Below are 22751 nucleotides of genomic sequence, written 5' to 3'. Positions count from 1 at the left end.
AAAATAGTTATGTAGTTTAATACTAAAAGTTGTTTAATTTTTTTATAAATAAAAATTTACATATTTTTGTAAAATTGTTTTCGATCCATAATAAATATTTTTTTCTTAAATTTTTTTTTAAATTTTTTAAAAGAATATTTACTTGTTTATTTGCTAATAGAAAAAGTGTTTTAACTACTTTTTTGACTTATATTATTGCAAAAATAGCTTTATGGGATAAAAAAATAAACTAAAATTTAAACAATTTAATGAATCTCTTTGAAAATGTTATCACATCACATATTAAGCATTACAAGACTCGACTTTCAGAACAATTTCAAAGTCTTGAAACAATTTTTGCAAAAGTGATAAATAAATTAATTTATTCAGAATTTTGATCTTTTTTACATTTATCTAAATAATAAATACGTATATAAATTTTTGCAATTCCGCATTTTGAAGCTTTTTGTATGTTCTAAACGATGATTATGCCAATAATCCTGTAAAACTTTATTGTACAATCATTATATATCAAAAAAACCACTCAGTACCCTCGTTTTTTGAGTGTCACGAGAAAAACCTTACCCTGGACTAATAAGGTTCCACAAGAAAATAGCTTTAGGCCATTACTAAATTTAAGATTGCAAGATATTTTATTTTTCCAACCTTAGTTAGCTACGTAAATATGAATATTATGCATATTAAACATCAAATAATATTAACAACATCATGTACAATCTTTGGTAACATTATATATTTTAAAGGGTTTTTACCCTAATATTTTGGTGGCTCAGGCATGGTAACCTGTAAGTATAATCATTTTGCTTTTTAACCTTAGTCAAAATTTTAAACCACGTTTGCTTTAATTAAATGGTTTATACTTATTTTAGGTATTTTTAACCTGATGATGGAACTGTTGTTCCGAAAACGTTCGTGTTTTTAATGGAGCCCTTTTAAGGGTTTTTATAAAATATACCCATTTACAAAGATTAACCTCTTTTTGTGATACGTGGTATACAGCCAGCTGAAGGAATTATTTTCCTTGTGGATTTTATTTTAAATTAAATAATATTCCAAATTATGATAAATTTAAAAAATGAATTTCAAGTCTTCAGTGTTTACTCAGTACGAGATTTTAGGATTTCCAATAGTAAAAAAAAAACTATTCAACTTTTTACAAATCCTTTTTTCATTTCACTTAAAGACTGCCGTAATTAAAAATGATACGCCGGTATTCTAAATACATAAATAATATATTTGCAAAGTAATATTTTGTTAAAAAATACACATAATAGGCAATTCAAATTATATTGAAACACGTTGAAAATACGTTTTCAAAACTGATTTTTCATAGGTTTCCATATCCGTTTGGTTCGACGTATGTTTCTGAAGAAATATTTTCAATAATGAATGCTATTAAATCATGACATCGTTTAAAATTCATATCACCAATACCACCAATTAGTTAATATTAACATTTTTTATTTGAATCAAATTTTAGGATCTATAACAAGAATTTACCCCAAAAACATTCCAGATTTAATTAAGAAAATTCAGATTCAAAAGCCAAATTAACCACATAAACCCTAAATATGTGTAACACTATATATTATTAAGGAGGAAGGAATATTTAATTTAGTGTAATAGAATGTAATATTCAGGGTACTATGTATATACAAAGTTTCACCAGCGTTTTTAACGGGACTGTCAGGGTTTTTAATTTTATATTTTTTATCAGTTGCTTACCATAGAAAATAAATAATTTGGACGAAAATATATAATACATAAAGACAAACTATAGCAATATAGTTACATAGTATACATAGTTACTCCCTAATTATAATTTTATGCTAAATATAAATAAAGAAATATTTTATAAATTGCTCTGCAGACACACGTTTTTTGTTAAATATGTTCGTCACTTGTTTATTCTAATTAGGGCACAACTTGGAAAACATTAAAATAAAATAAACTACTAGGAGTCCTGTAAAATTTTGCTGTTGTTCTTCGCATTAAATTCGCAACAGTTGGCGTGTCCTGGAAAATCGCAGACATCTAGAATTTTATTAAAGAGTAGAGGCGGAGGACACAATTTATCTACACATTCTCCATCGCATAGTTCATATTGCCTAAAAAAAAAAAAAAATAAAAAAATAATGTATAAGAATAGTATTTTACTAAATAATTTACTACGATGTAGAAGTTAATTATGGTTTAAATAATGATGAAGTATAAAATAAATCTTATATACTAAAACGCTAAGCCCTTTTCTTGTCCACCACTTTACTCTATATTTTTTTGGAATGTTATTAGTATTACGTATGAGATTGTTAAGATATACTCTTGGTACAAAAATTCACTTCCGGTTTTGAGATGACCGGAAGTTAAAATTTACTTTAAGTTTTAGACCCCACAATGTATATATGGATCGAAAGGTCTCGTCGAGATGAATCTAAATATGTACTTCCAGATGCGATTCGACAGCGGAAGTGACTCGAAACGCGCATAAAACGTCAAGATAGAGCAAATCTGACACCGGATTCGTGATCAGCATGCAAAATTAACTGCTAAATGATATCCATGTCGACATTTGATGAACTAAAAATTGCATTCCGGTTTTAAGGTCGACTTCCGGTTTCGTTTTTATTAGTCAAATCAATAGAGAATTCAACGTAGAGTTCAAAAATGTAAGTTCACGAAATTATCATTTATAGTCATTGTATATATTGTATATTTTTCTCGCAAAATAAAAATTTCATTTAAAAAACTCGATGTCGAGTTGGTCCGCTAGTTTTAACTAAATTTAATAATAAAAAACAAAACTTGATAGAAACTGTGAACATTGGAGCTGGTGGAATTTACTTCCTTCATGTTGGGGATGGACAGAAAAACATTACTAATTGTATTGTTATTTGCAAGGACCAGATAGCAGTAGCCCTAGCTTTGGCTCATCTGAAATATCTGCAAGTTTATTGGAAGGCGAACGAATATCAAATTTTTCCTTGAAATTACCATTAAACATACAAAATAATGTAACACTAGTTTACAACATCGCAAAAAATAAAACAATGGTGAAGATTTTACAAGTACGCAAATTAATTGTTTGGGATGAATGTACATTGACCCGCAAGTGGTCGTTACCGGAACTGGAAAAAACTTCGAAAAATATTCGTGACAATCAAAAACATTTTTGGTGGAGCCATGATTCTATTTTCAGACTGTTCCTTATTTAATCATTATTTTCCAATTAACTGCTGCGGACGAACTAAACGCATTCCGAACATATTGATCTGAAGCTATTTTCTTGTGGCATGTTAAAATAATTACTATTTAAATGGGAATAAGCCACAATTAAAGGTTAAAATACGTTTATTGACATTTGACGTACGTTTATTTGACTCATTTATATTGACAATTCAGACATACATTATACATTTTACAGTAGACGACTTTAAAATGATATTGCCAATATTGTTGAGTTGCGTTCCTGGGACGACTTTACTTGTAAGATAGTTTATTCGATTACATGAAATCAACTTTAACTTGAGAATATCCGTCAGAAAAAATCATAGCATGTGATTCGTCTTTAAAAAGACAAACACATGCCGTGATGACAGTAAAAATCTTCTGTTAGTGATTCCATAGTAAATTATGAGGGAAAAACCAGAAAAAAACACTCATAATACTATCCCAACATGGTAAGTATTTGGTCATGCATTTAGTTTACCTTCAATAAACACCAAATTCTGATTTTATATGTTTGTTATTTAAAAAACATAAATGATGTATCCTCTATATGTTCACCGACTTACTAATACTGGTATTTTCCTTTTAATAATATATTAAAAGAGGAAGGTTCACTAATTAAACTTTGTACTAAAATTTTCTCAAAAAACAAATTTCATTACAAAACATTCAAAAGGATAGTTCATTTACCACGCTTATTAACAAAATAAATCACTTCTTTGCTTTACTTAGAAAAATGCAATATGTAAACTTAGGCAAAAATAGGTATAGAATAAATCAAAACATACGATACTTAGCGTAGACTGTAACAAGTATTACAAAATTTTTTTAAACAGTCCAAACAAGTTGGTCTCTTGCATTTAACACACGCATAAGCAGTTCTTTTTTTTTTTAGCCTTGGCGGACAGAAAAGGCAGGTTTTTCTATTTTTCAACTTCTCGTTCACTGTTTCGCCAACCAGAACTGGAACCTGAAGTATCCTACTAATACTCGTTCGAATTTCTCTAGGAATTCGTGTGTTGGCTAGTCTTCTGGTAAGCAGTGATGTTACTAAATTATGTGCTAAACTTTTTGATAAATTGGAATCGAGTTATTTTCTCTTCAGAATTTGGCGAACAATACACAATATATGCATTTGTAGAAGCTATGTCGACAACTCTGTAAAATATTGACTTTTACCATCTACGAGTACGGCGACTGCTCGAATATTTGCTGCATTTTTCATCTAGAGTATCTATCCCTTTGTCACGTTATAAAATGCAATAATTTCAGGCTTTCCAGAATCACCGTCAATACTTTCAGTGTAGTGCATCGATGAAACAAGTATAACCTCCTTGTTACGCTTTGGCACATGAGAAAGAAGAGTTAGATTTTTAGTAAACCCATAAAGAGATTCGTCAACTTTTCTGGAAACCATTGGAAGGAACGCCGGTGGAATTTCCTTTTTATTTTTTTTAACGTATCTACGTATGTCAAACCATTCATCTTTGGGATATCTACTAGTTCTATAGAGGAAAACCAGTTATCGGCGGTAATGTTCCTGTTTGTGTTATAAATAGGCTTGCATAATCGGAGAACAGATTGAGTTGGAACATTTAGTTTTTTTTTCTTGATCATCCAGGCCTACTCCATCGGTATTTTTTCCTCTATATATAGGCATTTAATAAATGACTGGTTTGGGATTTACTTAGACACATTACTTTAATTCCATATTTTGCAGGCTTTTGTGGCATGTAGATCTTAACTTTACATCTCCCTTTGAATCCAATAAGCATTTCATCGATGCATCCAGTGGTACCAATAGAGTATAGCTGCTGACAGTTCTGTATAAATATGTAAAGAACATCAGAAATAGCAGCACATGGATCAGTTTTCTTTCTTTCATCGCGTGTAAAAGAATTGTCAAATCTCAGAGCGCTTAAAATGGTCAATAATCTTTTCTTCGACATTACGGAACGAAAGATATCCCAGCCAGTTCCATCTCTAGCAAAGAATGAGTCGACATCTTCGTGATTCGATTTAAATATTGATGAATATAACAGAAATCCCAAGAAAGCTCAAAACTCAACTGGGTCTACATCAGCTAATTCTGACCTGTTATTATTTGCATACTTGCTCTTTAAAGTAGATAATTTCTGATTATTCCACTCTAGTATTATAGTAACTATATTTTCAGATAATAATCTTTTAAATATGTACTTACGATTACTTTCGAGTGAACGAATTGCACTGGGAATCTTGATTATGTTATGTACAGCAGTCCGTACATTTTTTGCTGGAGGAACGCTTGACCACTTAAATCTATTTTTACCATAAAAATATTTTTTATCGTTATTACCTTCATCCTCGCTTTCAGGTGTAGTACTTGTTTCTTCAGAAGGTAACAAAACTTCACAGCTGTCGTTATTGCCTTCTTGCTCACTATCTGTTTCGTGTTCACTAGGTATAAAAGTTTCATCCAATATGCTATCGTCAGAATTATCAAGGTCACTGTCACATTCGTTATACCATTGTTATGCAATATTACTAAAATCTGCATCACTCACTTTTATTTTCTTGCGTGAACTAGCCATTTTTATATTGCACAATTTATTGAAATAGTTACGTGAATTGTGATGTGCCGTCAATTTGACGTATTGTGATTTTCTACACGTGGTAATTCGATGACTAAACTGAAAGGTACTGAGAGTGTCGACCGTACAAATTTAGAGTAAGTGGGGATCCCGAATTAACGCGCAGTTGCGATACGTCATTTTGACGGCACGTCACCAGTTAAGAGTTAAGGTATTTCAAGACAAGTTGTTGTAATAAAAGTATTTGTAAAATCAAATGTGCTTAAATAAAATAAAATACTAAGCTCGCAGTCTAAAATATTTCTTCCACATCGAACCATACCTTGTTTCTAGAAAGATTAATTAATCGGCGTCTTTCATAATGATACTTTATCTATTTATGTCTTTTTCGTTCCCCATTTTCTACATTCTTGTAGGTTTTGATTAAGGTACTTGTTTTGGCACTCTATAGTTGTAAATTCGTACATGTCCGTATCATATAAGCTATTTTCGTTGTATGACGTTCATTATTGTATCTTCAATTCCCATGCGCCATCCTATTTCTTCATTTTATAATTCTATTTTATATTCTATTATTATATTGTTCTCCCAGATCTACAGTGTCTTATACAATCTATGTTTAAATCTCGCAATTTGTTATACATGATCATGAGCAAAATCTGAAAATATGATAATATAAAAACTTTGTAACAAAATATCAAAATGGATTTTGAATTTTGTAATTACGACGAATACCGACTACTACGAATAAACTGGGTCGACAGAATTAGAAATGAGGAGGTCCTACAACGCCTGAACCAAACAAAACAATTGGTCAATATAATAAAGAGAAGCAAGCTGGAATACTTTAGTCACATTATGAGACACCCTGAAAAATATGAACTTTTACATTTGTTCATTCAGGAAAAAATCCAAGGTAAACGTGGTCCTGGTAGAATAAGAACATCATGGCTGAAAAATCTAAGACAGTTGTATGAAAAATCGACTACATCATTATTTAGAGCTGCTGTCAATAAAGTCACGATAGAGAATAGGGTAGCCAACATGATATTATTATTATTAATATTGTAAATAAGCAAGGACAGGGGGACAAATCCCTATTATATCCAAAAACAAAGAAATTACATTAGTAACCTACAAGTAAATTACAAAATTAAAATTTTTGGTTTAAAAGAAAAACAATATTTTAACTATAATATAAAATGGTCAAAACTGTTTTTGAAACCTTTGGTAGAGGGAGCAGAGACAATCTAGTCATTAAGGTTATTCCAGTACTCAAAAACTCTATTTAGTAGAAAGTTCTATATTAATCTTATAGAAAAGTTTTCTTTTTTAAGTTTAAACTGGTGACCTCTAGGGCGGTTATCTTGATTTATGGTAAACATTTCATTGAGATTTTCAAAATTGAATTTCAATATTTTGAATGTGGTTATTAATTCTCCAGGCTATCGGCAAAGTTCAAAAGAAGTTGGGATAGCCATACTAAGTCTTTCTGCATAAGAAGATCTTCTCGGTCCCAAAGGAATTCAAGTGGCTTTTCTTTGGACGTTTTCCAACAAAGTTCGAACTAAATCAGGATACCAGGTTGGACCAGCGTATTCAAGAAATGGTCTCACGTACAAATAGAGGTAATATGGCGAAACCAAGTTAGGCTGCTGTTTACGATAACACCAAGGTCATTATACGAGAACACAGAATCCAATGGTTTCCCGTTAACAAAGTACGGCATAAGTGAGTTATTTTTACCAATTCGAAAGACTACAAATTTTTCCGGCTTTAGGGGTAGTAGCCACTGAAACACCAAGTTAAAATAGAGTCTAAGTTCATTTGGAAGGTTAGTTGGTATGTGATTGGATTGGCATATATTTTTGTGTCATCAGTATAGAACGATATTTTACTTGAAACATAATAAGGAACATCGCTGGTATAAACCGTAAAAAGCAGAAGTCCAAGGATAGAACCCTGAGGCATTCCACTTTCCGCTAACCTATCTTGTGAGAAATATTTGCCAACTCTAACTTTGTAATATCTATTTGTCAGGAAATCATTTATCCAACGAAGCAAAATACCGCGAACTCCGAAATGTTCTAGCTTAGGCAGAATGCTGCGTTTAGGTATACGATCAAGGGTTTTAGAGAATCTAGATAAACAACGTCAACCGGCTGCAAACTGTTAAATAATGACGTCCAGTCGTTAACACAATGTAGGAGATTGTTAACATAATGTTAGAGTAAAGCGACCAAAGACAAATTCATGTTGAGGTCAAGTTTATTGCATTTTTAAAAATATGGCTGACGGATGCTATTTTACAACTAGGGGGTAAGGAATTCTGGAAAAAGAAGTTTGCATAACTAGTTTTGAGGATATTGTAAGCGTATCTTCGCATCTTTTTACCAGTTTTGGTGTTAAATCATCTAAACCAGATGAAGCGATTTGTGCGAAGTTTAATTAAGTATTGTTTGATATGATCCACTGTGAATTAAATTTGCCTTAAAAATGCGCCGACACGATTACAGTTAATAGCAGGTAGATAACCATCATTTGATTCTGTAGTAAAAGACTATCCTATAGGAGAACTGACTTGAATGACTGAGAGATGAAATCAGTTACAAATCTATTAAACAAATTATGGTTTTCGGCGCCAGATAATAAAGTTATTGGCCAGGTGATCCCTTGGAAATTAAAATCTCCAGTAATGATAAGATTATCAAGAAATGATAGTTGTTCAAGTTTTGTAAAGAAAACATTATCGTGTATAAGTAGTGTAACATGGGACGATAAATATACTCAATGACATTAGAAGTGTTATACCTAGAAGAAATAAATTCTTGAACTTAATTTTTTGGCAACAGAATGACAACATTTAAAACATGCTATGATAACAATATCAATGTTTTATCTTTTCTAGTTTTTGTAAAAATAAAGTTTTACCTTTAAATTTTTGTAAAGATACCGATTTGTAAAAACCGGTTTGTATAGAAATTTTTAGTTATTATTTATAAGTCTAATTGTATTTGTAATTGTATGTAAGCGATTTTGACTGGGGCAGAATTATTGCGTATAGAGATATGGGTTTGTCGTATCGCGAAATAGGCCGTCGCGTTAATTGTACGGCAATGACGGTTATGCGTGTCTGTCGTGTGTGGACAAATGAAGGTAGACGAACACGAAGAAGACCTACTGGTCAACCAAGGTGTACCACGGAGCGTCAAGATAGGCGCTTTAGATTACTTGCTCTGCGAGACCGTTTTGCTACTACGCGTCAAATTGCTGACCAATGGTTTGGAGTAGTAGGTAGACCTGTTAGTATGCGTACACTATATCGTCGCATTCGAGCTTTTGGACTGGTTTCATTCTGCCCACGACTAGTGCTTCCTTTGACTGCCGATCACTGTCATCAACGTTTGAATTGGTGCAGAGAACAACAGCATTGGGTGGCAGAATGGCGTAATGTAGCATTCAGCGATGAATCAAGATTCTGTTTAGGAATGCATGATGGTCGTAGGATGGTAAGACGTTGCCGTGGAGAGCGACGAGATATCGGGTTTGCTGTTGAGAGACATGTACACAGGACTGTTGGAGTAATGGTTTGGGGGACTATTGCTTATGGTAGCCGATCACCACTTGTGTTTATTCGAGGAAATATGACAGCTGCGCGTTATGTTGATGGCATCTTACAAACCACTTTACTGCCTTAGCTCGACGGCTGTCAAGACATCCTTTTTCAGCAAAACAACGCGCGTCCCCATATTGCTCGTCAAACTATGGACTTTCTCCAAGAAGCTGGCGTTAATGTTTTGTAGTGACCACCCCGTGCTCCCGATTTAAATCCTATCGAACATGTATGGGATATTATGGGAAGGAGAACGTCCACTTTGCACCATCCTCCACAGACTCTGGCACAGTTAATACATGAAGTTCACGTTGCTTGGAACGAGGTGCCACAAGCAGACATCGATCATCTCATTTTATCAATGCCTAGATGTATAAAGGAGTGTATTTAGCTACGGGGTCGCCAAACACATTATTAATTTTTTTTTGAATATTTCATAATAAAAATTCTTGACAACGTTATCGTTTCATTCTTGATGTAAATCTACCATGTTGCCAAAAAATTAAGTTCAAGAAATTATTCCTTCTGGGTGGAGCACTTCTGTCACTGAGCATACATACTAAATTAAGGCAAAAAGGATTTTTAGTAACAGATAAGTGAATTGCATCTATTTACGAAATATCTAATAGTTTAATGTTAATTATGAAAGTTTTAATAATATGAGATAAATAAATGCATACACCGCCACACACAAGATTTGTTCTGTCTTTACGATATATTGTATATGCAACGATCAATAACGGTTATGGAACTAGAAGAAGAATAGCCAGCATCAAATATTTGCATTTAATATTGTCATTATTTTTGGTTATCTACATTTATGCAGAAGTATTCTAGGTTCTAAATCCATTTATTTTTAGTTATAAGTCAAATGTACGTGAAAAACACTATATTCTGTTAAAAAAATCATAAAAACATTATTATTAATAAACTCACTTGAACACTGAAGTTGTAAAAATATTTAGCTACAAATTAATTATGTAAAACAATCTATCTATCTATCTATCTTCACAATCTCTTGTTTAATACAAATTTTCTATCATGAACAGTTAAATCGTAGACGTCTGGTCCTAAAGTAAAACAAAAGGTAGACCAGTCTTACAAAATTACGTACTGTCGCGCTCTAACAGCAACAATAACGTTTCCTTTGTTTTAATTTAATTTAATTTATCCTTTAGAAACTCCGATTTTGCAAGTACATTTAATATACTTTTATATTTTATAATCTTTGAAAATAGCCGGGATTTAGATTAGACTTTTTATATTTCTATAAATTTTTTAAAAAACCTACAAAATTAAATAAATTAACAATTAAAATAAATGATTATATTATGCCGTATAATGAAGTGAAAAAGTGTTCTAGTGGTGTGTGTGTCAAATATTATATCTATATGGGATTAATCTGCAATAGATTGCTATAAGAAATATATTTTAAATTTGTTTTGACGTTTCAATACATACGTTTTTAAGTTTCATTTTGATATAAAGAGCTAATTGATAAATATTTACAGGTTAACACAATAAATTCTTAATTTGTATTTTTTTTAAACGTTAAAAAATGTAAAATGTAATTCTCGTAAGAATTAATTGTAGTTTAATCCGATAAAATCATTCTCTCTCTCTCTCTCTCTCTCTCGCTCTCTCTCTCTCTCTCGTAACTCTAAAACACATTCGCTGCTGACTTTTTTCCAGAGGTGTTACCCAGGAGCGGCAATAACTTTTTTCTAAAATATCATTGTAATTGATATTAGAATATGTAATAATATTAAATTAATTAAATATAGTTTATATTTATTTATAAAATAAGATTTGAACTTTTGACTCCGATGGGAGTCATGCGCACCTGGCTAGGAATTTCTAGTGTATAGCTGACTGGCTCCGATCGGCACAAGGCAAATTAGAACGTTTTTCTAGAAAATAATTATATAACGGATTTTAGAAAAAATAAGTTTATTCATTCTATAAAATACAGAACAATTTACATATTGATTTGATTTTGAGTCCCATATGAGCAATTTCAAAGCATTCAACACAAAAATCCGGGTTAGTTAGGACATTTTTCAAAGTGATATGTTGTCCGCTTTCTAATTTTGTTTTCGGAGCATATTATACAATGTTTTTTTTGTTTGTTTGTCCCCTATTAACCATAGGAATTTTTGAAATACTATGAAGCCAGGAATATTTCTTGTTTTTTACGGTTTAAAAGACCCGGCATCATCATCATAAGTGGCTCGACAATCCGTTGTGGATCTTGGCCTGCTCACAAAGAAGTCGCCACTCCTGTCGATTCCTGGCAACTTCCCTCCATCTTCTAACCCCTAGAATCTGTAAGTCTTCTTCCACATCATCAATCCATCTCATTCGTGGTCGTCCTCTGCTTCTTGTGCCCTCTGGTTGTGAAAATGTTAATCTCTTCGTGTATTCGTGATCTGACATCTGCCGTGACAAAAGACCCGGCATACTTTCCGCCATTTTGAATTAAGAAACTACAACAGCAAAGAACTGGTAAAATTTTTTGACACTTTAAGACTGCACTCACACCCTGACAAACATTAACTAACGTCGGCGCCCATGGTACAAAGAATAACAGGTATGATATTGGGCAGGCCACTGTCAGCAGATCCTCTACTGTCGACGTAGTAATGAGAGTGGCCGACATGGTGATAAATCTGTTTATAATGGGAATTTTATCAATGTTTTAACTTTTGGCGTCTTTAGTAAGCTTGTAGAAGATTTTATAGTGTTTTTGTGAGAGTTAAGTTGATTTGTAGGCATTTTAGCGAGAAAGAATTATTATTAAGAATATATTCAACTCTTTATGTGAGTTTTTTTAGTGATAGTGGCTTTGTAGGTACAAATACTTTATATGGACATTTTGGTCTTTTAGAAGTTGTAAATAACGTATGTTTAAGTATTATTGAGTCAGTACTTAATACTCAACCATGCTTATAACCCTCTTGTATTTTTTTGGGGGGTTTTTGCTGGGAATAGTTTATAAGCTAAAGATAAAATGCGTTGTGCAGTAGTTAGTTGTTTAAGTGCTAATCAGACAAAAGGTGCTGATAAATCTGTTAGGTTTTATAGTTTTTTAAAGGACTCGGTGATGGAAAATCTGTGGGTTATTTTTTATTGCCGTGACGACAGGATTTATTTCAAACACTTTAAGCCTGGAGACTTCATAAAAGAAATTTACAGCATGAATTGCTGCAATGTGAATCAAAGGAAGGACCCAAACTGAAGAGTGATGCGGTTCCTTCTCTTCATCTACCACAATTAAAAAGCTTATCCAAAAATCAACTTATGAGGCAGGAAAGGTTTTCCAAAAGGGGGTCAAAGAGGATTGTGGAACAGATAATTATACAATATAGGTAAACAATATTTTATTCTACATCTTTTGGTAGAAACACTTTAAGTATTATGACATAAAAGTAATATCTTAACATTTATTTTTTAGTTCTACAGCTGGAGAATCAGGTTTGGACTCAGTGTGTTTTACTGATTTACCTGAAACTATAAAATCAGTCGGGTATGTAAAATTTTCTATAATATGCTGTGATCAGTCGTCTGAATGAAAATATAATAGTCTTAACTTTATGCAATATGTATAGCAGATTAAAAATAGGATTTTTGTTTTTAGAATAAATGCTTACTTCAGCAGGTTAAAGAATTAACAGAAATAAAGTCAGGAGTAGGTAAGATATTTACCAAAAGACAGCTAAAAAGACTGCAAAGGCCCAAAGTCAGGGAAAAATTATTTACAAAGGCTAATTGACTTATCAGAGAACATTGAATGTGACTACAAAATCAAACATCTGTTCTTCCGATCTCCAATGGATTTCACAATTAGGAAATTAAACCTAAAACTTAAAGAGGATATAAGAAATAAAAGAAAATTAATAAAAATTGCAACTTAAAACCTTGTCTTTAAATTATTTTCCGATTTTAGTGCAGATACTTAATGATCAATTATCTTCTTCCGTTTACGTGCAACTAGACGAAGGCTTTTTTTCCTCCTCGACACAATACAATCAAATCGAGCTCGTAAAATTTACGAAGGTTACCTTTCTAGGACTAAAAGGCGAAAAACACAAAAAAACTCACAATTTTTTTTTACAGATTTATTTTTTCACTGTATTATTTATTATTTTTTTCAATCAAAATAATAAAACACCCATACTTCAATAAATTCGAAATAGTTCAATACAAACTCTATTAATTTATTAAAATGACTTTTTATTGCAAATTACAAATTAATTGCGTTCCGATTGCTAACGTTATTACGGTGAATATTTACAATCACTCTCATTGTGACGTAATCCGCGAACTCGTCCCAATTTCGCGCTCAGGAGTATCATACCTGTTGTACCATGGTCGGCGCCGTACTAAGTAAAATATACAGTGTTAAAAATCAACGGGTTACTGTCCCCGATTGGAGTCATGCGCACCTAGCAAAGAACCACTTTGACTCCGATCGGAGTCATGCGCAGCGAAAGTGGAAGTCTTGCCTGACTAGACAACTTGCTTCTATCTTAAAAGTCGGGATCTGACGTGAACCGGCGTTCTTCATCGGCGAAGAGGAATAGATAGATAGATCGATAGATCGTTTATTTGACAATAATTTACAAGGTTTATAACAAGTAAAAAATAAAAAAAATTATAAATATAAAACAATACAAAAATGGAACAATACATTAAAAATATTTAAAACATTAAAATATATATAAAGCGTACAATATAGACAGCGTAATATAATTTAAATAATATTAATTTTGGTTATGTTGCAGCCTGGGCATTCACAGATAAATACACTTTAGTAATATTCACCTAATTTATAAGGACACATGGTCACTAGCTACACTTTAACTTGGTTTTTAAAAGCTGTAGTTGAATTAATGTTTTTCAAATTTTAAGAAAGTTGATTATACAGTAGTAAACCACAGACAGTAGACGACTTTCTACTTATTTCTAAATGTTGATAGGCTACTACAAACTGTCTCTTATTTCTTGTGTTGTGTGAGTAAATATTATTGTTACATAAAAAAGTTCTTTAATTCTTATGAATTAGTATCAATAATTTCAAAAGTAAGTTCCATACACTGTTAATATATTTAAATCCCTAAATAGGCTTTTACAAGACCAAATATACGAAACACCTGCAATACATCACACAATACCCTTTTGGGCCTTAAAAACGTCCTTTATTATACTAGGAGAGTCATCCCAGATAGTTATACCGTAACTCATTCTCGACTGTACTTGATTTCTTAAAAGATAAATAAGAGTCGAAAGTCAATCCTAAAAACTTCACATCACTACAATTCAAAATATTCTCACTATTGATGGCAATACTTAGATCAGGTATAGTAGAACTTAGCATGGAATGTAAATGATACAAAATTAGTTTTGTGAACATTGAACAGGAGCGACTAAACCAATCAGAGAAGGTCTTTAGTAAGTTTGTTATTTTATCTTGTAAGAAATTTATATTTTTATCACGATATATTACTGTTAAGTCATCCGCATTAACTGATTAAACGCATCAGACATTACATATGGTAGTTCATTAATATACAAGATAAATAATAGAAAATACCTAATAGAAAAAGACAAAATATAAAGACGGGAACCCAAGCAACGTAGAATAACATTTTTCACTCAATATTTATAGTTTACGATCCCTAGGATAGGAAAAAACTGCCCATTTATGGTCGACGAGTGCAGCCAGGTTATTTGTCGGTAAATCAATACAATTTAAAAACGGTCGGAAGCTGATGTAAAGCATGTACTTATTCCTCTGACCCTTCCGACATGACTAGGGTCTGTTACGGTTAGTATCGTGGTAATTTTACTATGAAGTGGTCTGACGAATGACGAAAGAAAAGAACTTTCATTAAAAACCACAGAGGATACCAAACCACCAATATTACGAAAAGAAGTCATCTATGCTATCAAAAACACAAAAGAGAGCAAAGCTACCGGATCAGATGATGTGCCAATCGAATTATTAAATCTCATTAATAAAGATGTTATTGATGTAATGGTTAAAATCTATAATGTAATATATCAGACTGCCACAATTCCCAGACAATGGGGCAATACCCAAAAAGTCAAGTGCAATATTCTACTCAGATCACAGAATAATAGCTTTAACGAACTACACATTTTTGAAAATAATACACAGCAGAATTGTTAAAATTCTTGAATATGAAATTAGTGACACACAATTTGGCAGAAATGGCATGGGCACAAGAGATGCTTCGTTCAGCTTGAATGTGCTGGCTCAGAGATGCATGGCTATGAATCAGGACATGTATTTATGTTTTGTTCATTTTCTAACGGCATTTGATGGTTGAAAAGGTTCAACCTAAAAGCATGTAGATATGTTCTTCTTCTTCTTCTTCTTCTTTTTATGTAGACAAGACTCTGTTTTTCTATCTGTCTCCAGTAAGTTGTCGTTCCATCGTTTTCGTGGTCTTCCTATTGGTCGTCTTTCTATTGGGAAACAGTCTTTACTCTATTTGTTGTCATTCGGCTTATATGATCATTCAATTCTACTCTTCTATTTCTTACCCAGTTCTCCACTTTGCATCTACCTCGTATATCTGTACTTCTAGCTCTGTCCCATAGTGTCTTTTCATCAATTTTTCATCTCTGCTATTTCTAATATCCTTTTTATCGTGTGTCGGTGTCAGGTCGTGTTTTTGCCGCATATGTCATTATTGGTCTGATGACTGTTTTGTAAATTCTGTTTTTTATTTCTTTCCCGATATTTTTATGTTTCCATATTGGTTCATTCAGGCAGCTTGCGGCTCTATTTCCTCTATTCACTTGATCTTTCACTTCAGTTTCGAGGTTTCCGTAGCTAGATAATGTGATCGATATTTAAACTCCATCACTTGTTCTATTATCTGAGCTTCCAGCTCCAATTTACATCTTAGTAAATTTGCTGTTGTAACCATGCATTTTGTTTGTTTTTGGGGAAATTAACATATTAAATTTTTTGACGGATATATTCAATTGGTGAAAATCTGTTTTTTTTGCAATTTATGGATTTTGACATATTAAACAACAATTTAAACTACTAATTTTGTATTACTTTTTTTAAATTGATTAGACATAAACAAAATACGTCTATTTATAAAAATATCTCTAGACTTTTGCGTTGTATATATATATATATATATATATATATATATATATATATATATATATATATATATATATATACTCATTATTGTAGTTTATTATGGAAGGCTTATTATTATTATTGTGCCTTAAGAACTTAAGGAAATAGTTTGAATGCAGTAATGCACAACTATTGACTATTTCCAGTATTTGCATCCATTTTGATTTTCATTAGTTCCGTATGCGCTTCAATGATGATATAAAATTCTTAATTGTTTAGAAAAAATGCGCAATAAGTGACTCTTCAAACTCATCAAATTTTATGTGCATATCTCAACCAGTTTCAGAGCAATAAATCAGTTTGTAAGAACAGTTTTAACACCCCGTATATAGCAAACTGCCATTATACATTTCTTCATGCAGTAGCACTCTCTGAAGTTTATTGTACTCATTTACTAACAATACCATACATATTTTTCAAATATGTACCTATTATTCAAATGGACTAAAAACCGACACACTCAACCTAGAAAAAATTAATTTCTGAGTCTTGGGGCAGCTTTGATCGGCATGACCAAAGCTATTTTCCTGCAAATTTTCAGCCAATTTAACTTAAACCATTTGTACATAAGAAAAGTGAGAGTACTTTGAGTCCTTTAAGAGAAAAAAATTCGTTTAATAAATACCTTTCGTTATAATTAAATCGGGTAAATTAAATTTGGTAGATAAACTTTTTTATATATTTTGCTTAATTATAATAATAACTGTTTATTTAATCTAGAAATAAAATAGCGATACAAATAATAATTGGTGAAAGATTTCTCCAATTAATAAACTCCGTTCTCGTTTATTTCATTTTTGATTACAAAGGGTTGTGCAGCATCACTTTTCTTTTATTACTAGTAATAAATTGAGGATTAAAATTATGAAAGGAAGAAGCTCGCTCTCACGTTATTGGAGCCATAAATTTTCACTCAATTGTAAAAATGTTTCTATCAACAAAAATGATCATCACTAACTGTCAGTTTACAACTAGACAGACATGCTTTTGTGTTTTTGGCAGTGTTTTCTTTTTAATGTGATATACTTAAATTTGAGCATGCGCACATTCTCTGCATCTATCTGTTTCGTGAATCACTGAGTGTACACAGAAATAGGCCACAGTTTAACGTCAGATCCGAACGTAGAACAAATCTAATAGGCCATTAAAGAAAAAAAGCTGAAAATATAGAAACCATAGTGTCTTGTACAATGGCTTATAGAGTCTTATACAATTGACCCAGATAATTCCAAAAAAGTCCTATTTTTGCAGTAATTTATAAATGTTAATAAATTTTTTTTTGCATAATAACTGCTTAAAATTTATGCAATTAATGAGTAATTGAACTGTTCTAAGTCTCAGCTAGATCGACCAAATAATTTGTAAGTTATTTGGCTATGCAATTGGATTTGCATGGAGAGCGATTATTTAAATAACTCTACGTGCCCAAAACAGTGACTTTAGAGATATTTAACATATTGCAATCGATTCCATGTGGCTTTAGTTTTAAGACAAAATAAAAAATTTTAACATTTTATCAAAATTGTTACTAAAAAAATGTTTGCAAAAGAACTATTTTTTTAGCTTATAAACATTTATAATAACTTTAACATTTTTTATGTCATGTACCTACGTGTATCACAAAAATTTATACATTGAAAACATTCACCTGGAACAAATTACTTCCGCAATATTCTGCAAAACTTATAAAAGGAAATAACGAAGTGACTGTTAAGACATTTATGGCTACTGTTCATAAAAAAATATAAAACGTCATCCCCAAGTCAAAAACTATTTTGAACCTTCCTCACAAGATTACCTTGACGATAGGAGAGGAATTGAAGATCAAGGACCTGAAAGACAAGCCAGTAAGAATCCCCCTCATCCTGAGACAAGTAAAAATCCTCCCCTCTAACGAAGAAAAACATCTAGAGACAATTAACTTTAAATTATAGAATCATAGACATCAATATTTTTGGAAGACTCTTGCATATATATTTATTCAAATTATCTGGCTTTATACATGTTATAATTGTAAAATTCTAGCAAGGTAACTCCAGAAAATGACAGTTCAAAAGTTTTGTTCGTTCTCCACAAAACTTCTTCAGGAATGAAGTAGTTATAGTACAATGCCCGCTTGAATTTGGTATATTCGATCACGCACATTCAATAAGTGGGTACCGCCTATAAGCACCGAACATTCTGGAATCTTGCAACACCAATTCTGACGTACTAGAAGAGCAAATTTAGCAAGTTTATTTATTATAAATAAAGCATCGCAAAACTACCATTTTAATAGTCTGATATATTGGTATTTGTTATTTGAATACTGCATTTTAAATTGTAACTAAAATCTTTGCTAGTGCAAATAAAAGTTTATTTTGAAGACTTCGGCTTTTTAAAAAAGTTTTGTCCAAAAGAACATTCATAATTCGTATAACAGTAACCAAGACCTAAAATAAACTGGTTTGTCAAAAAAATATATAACAAATATATCGTCGTTGTGCTTGTAATATCTGCCATGTGCACATTTATTGAATTTGTTTTTATTTGCTTAATGTGCACAGGCTTGGTCATTCTACGGGCCAGTAAGATCTGCTATGTGATACAAACTTATTTTTGTAAAGTATTAAATCGAAATTCAAATCTGACATGTGAGTCCGGAAAAATTCTAACCTCATAATATCAGCCATGTGATAATGCAGCACATGACAGGTGTTTTCTTGTAGTTGGCTGTTCTGCGTTTCACGTAACAGACTTATAGTAGTATGAATAACTGTCATGTGTAGCAATATCATTGGTTTTGTTGTGAATTAACATTGTTATGAAAAGCAAACTGTTCGTTTTAGTAGTTTAAATTATTTAATAATTAAGTAATTAATTAATTAATTAAGTAATTAATTAATTAATTAAGTAATTATATTATTAATAATATAATAAATATTTAATTAAGTTATATAAATATTTATTTGAATTACTTTTTGCAAAAATTAAGCGGTATTAAGTTATTATGAAACAGTTCCGCCAAAAATATTTATTTTTTATTTTTTTTATTCAGAAAATGGGCTTACGACGCAAGAAGATAATGTTAATGGGGCTAGAGAAATTTGATACAAATAGTGAATTCCCAGCTATAATTGACAGTACTGAAAATAATAAAAACAGTGAACCAGAAGGAACATCTATATTAGTGACTGATAATGAACTGCTTAGCATAATTGACTATGCCTTGAGCTGTGAAAATGAAATAATTTCGAATTAAATACAATACGAAGGGTACAGGTCCATAATGAGTTAAGTCATCAAATGTTTATTTCGTATAAAATGAAGTTTTAATTTTAAAACCAGTTATTGATAAATTATTGATGGTTATCATAAACCCTGTTGATTAGATCAGTTACTTGGGTAATTAATGAGACATAGACCAATAGAACATAAGCTTTAATTGGTCAAACCACCAAACATTATTGGCCTAAAGGGGCCGTAAAAAAAACAAGTTAAAATGACAAGTAGACAAAAGTTAATAATATGACATAATTCTAATTCTTAATCAAAGGTTATCAAAAAATTGTTTTGCTTCGTCACCACAGAATCGTTTCAAATCTTGTTGGCATTTAAATTTTTTTAACCGAGATTGTGCATTGTGATAAAATTCTTGAGTACAGTTTTTCTTGTTTCTTCAGGTACATTTTGAAAACATTGTTTACGACAAGTACGTGTTGGACCTACCTCGTGGCTCTGCAGTCTAATTTTTTTCATGACATCTCATTCTGCCGTGCTTTTTCCTCTTTTTTGGTCCATTCTGTCTAGGCACTACTTCAGCCTCATTTCCATTACTACTGTTTTCTATATTGATTGTTATTTACTTTATATCACTTGGAAAATAATGAAAACACTAGCTTAACCGACAAACTTAACTCTAAGCTGCGCGTATTAGATCAACGTCTATCAGCTGTTTATATGGACTTTACCCTTTCAGGACCTGCCTGATGAAGACTTGCCCCCTATTGGCGGTGTATGCGTAAATCATAATTAGCATTTTACGGAAACTAGGCGCTTTTAGGACGTGTTACAAGCTCTGACCACTTCTATGTTAAAATTGCTACAAAATGGCACCATTAGATCGATTTATGAAAAATTGCGACTTTCCCCCTTTTGGACCTGTACCCTTCATATGAAAAGTTCGACAATAAAAATTATGATGATGGGGCTGAAATTGAACGTCCCGAAGATACACAAAACAGAGACTGTTACCATTGATGAAATGATCCAAATTGAGATTATTGAAAACAGCGATAACAAGGATTATAATCGAGAAGAAACGGAAGAAGAAAATTCCATTGAAAATAGCAACCAGTGTGAGGTTGCTAACGTCAACAGCCTGAATGAAACTGGAAGTCGCAATTCAAGAATACGTAGTTGTTTAAGGAGAAGAACTGGCCTCAACTATGTTGGTTACAAAAGAACGCGCGAAGGAAAAGCGTCTCATAATACTACTAGAACTCCAAGAAAAATTTAAGAACGCTGCACTCATAACGTTACCGGGAAAAATCAGAAAAGCAAGTACATTAAGAGAATTTTTCGATGTAGTGAAATTTCTGACGATGATCGTAGAAAAATTATTCAACAATTTTGAAAATTCAATACATGGGGGGAAAAACAGGCTTACGTGAAAGGCCTAATAGTTACTAGAAAAATTAAAAAAAGAGGGAAACAGGTCGATAATAAAACAAAGAAGAGTGCAGTTCATGACATTTATTTGCCAAGCAACGATAGCCAAAATGTGAGAGTTTGCAGAACGTTTTTGTTGAAAACCCTGAATTTGGGTCGTGATACGTTTAATAGATGGAATCAAATTTCTAGTATCCTTCCCATGAACACGAATGACTATATCAAAGACTCAGAAAATGAACTTAATCAGATAGATCTACCATCTGCTAAACTAAAGAAAAAATCTATTGTGCATGACAAGCTCCGAGAATGGCTAAGTTTTGTACCAAAAGTTCCCAACCATTACTATAGAACCTCCTCCACAAAGACTTATGTTGAATCTACTTTTAGGTCTATATTCCATATGTACTCTGTTTATAAAAAATGGTGCAAAGAGAAAGAATTTAAGCCTGGGTCTAGAAAACTTTTCACTATTGCTTTGAAAGAGGAAAACATCGCAATTCATAAGCCCATGCGGTCAAAAGCTAGGTCTTGTAGATGAAAATACATTTCAAAAGCAGACTAAAACGAAAGATGAAGCTAAAAGCATTTTTAACTAAAATTATTTTAAAGCTATTATCTAACCATTATTTACGATCCCTACATTGTATAAGCATATGCAAATAGTATGAACAGGAAACAAAATAAGAACTAAGGTCTTTGAATAAAAAGTTAAACAGTTTTTCCCTCTCCTGTAAAATTTGGGATTCAGCACTTAGCAGATATTACACGCACACGACAATATCTTATTACTAATCATCATCGTCATCTATCTTGTGCGGCAAGATATATAACCCATATATTTCCATATTGTAAAAAATATGATATATTGTTCGACCTGTCCCACTCAGATTACAAAAACATCCGTATTAAACATAAAATCCTTCTGTAGCGTCAACTAGTTGCCTAAAATTTGTTTGTTGTTTGGTGATGTTTTGTCTGATAAATACAACCAAACAACAAAATTCCATCAAAACTTCATTCAAAAAAAATTATTTTAAAATATGTATAGAAATGCTTCTCATATCTTCGAAGTTCTGGATACAATTTATGAAATTATCTTTGTTGCTTATGCCTCAGGTTATCATATCATCTCTTAAAACATCTCTTCTTTTTCTGCAAAATAAACTGTATAAATATCCGCATGTGTAATTTGAAAAAAATAGAACGCCTACGAATATCTTTTATTAATTTTTTGCAATTCTTCTTCTTCTTGTAATCGCACATTTTATAAACTATATTTCCAACTATAATTATTTATACTATTGAAATCGCAGAAGTTCTACAGAAACCGAGATCGCTATCGCCATCGAGAACGTAAACGCGATCGTGGTCGCTTAGATGTGTTCTCCGTTTTAAATAAGTTTTCCAATATTCATTTTTATTTGCATCGACGCGACCAGCGATAAACGTAAATTGTTGCGTTCTGTATGCTAAACAGACATGTCAGAACGCTGCACAAATT

At 31.9% G+C, this 22751-nt stretch overlaps 1 protein-coding gene across 3 annotated transcripts in view; it reads right to left on the bottom strand.

Annotated features, from left to right (window-relative positions):
• Window positions 1–1213: 1213 nt before the first annotated feature.
• LOC140441324 (uncharacterized) overlaps window positions 1214–22751 on the bottom strand; it is a 160369-nt gene continuing 138831 nt past the window's right edge. For all 3 annotated transcript variants that reach the window (XM_072531976.1, XM_072531974.1, XM_072531975.1), the window contains exon 3: window positions 1214–2108. In XM_072531976.1, the coding sequence (XP_072388077.1) occupies window positions 1955–2108 (154 nt within the window). In that variant the 3' untranslated portion in view covers window positions 1214–1954. The remainder of the gene's footprint in view (window positions 2109–22751) is intronic.

Source organism: Diabrotica undecimpunctata, chromosome 5 (assembly GCF_040954645.1).
Source record: "Diabrotica undecimpunctata isolate CICGRU chromosome 5, icDiaUnde3, whole genome shotgun sequence".
NCBI lineage: Eukaryota > Metazoa > Arthropoda > Insecta > Coleoptera > Chrysomelidae > Diabrotica > Diabrotica undecimpunctata.
Note: the sequence above shows the minus strand (reverse complement) of the source record. Positions and strands in the feature narration are given on the sequence as shown.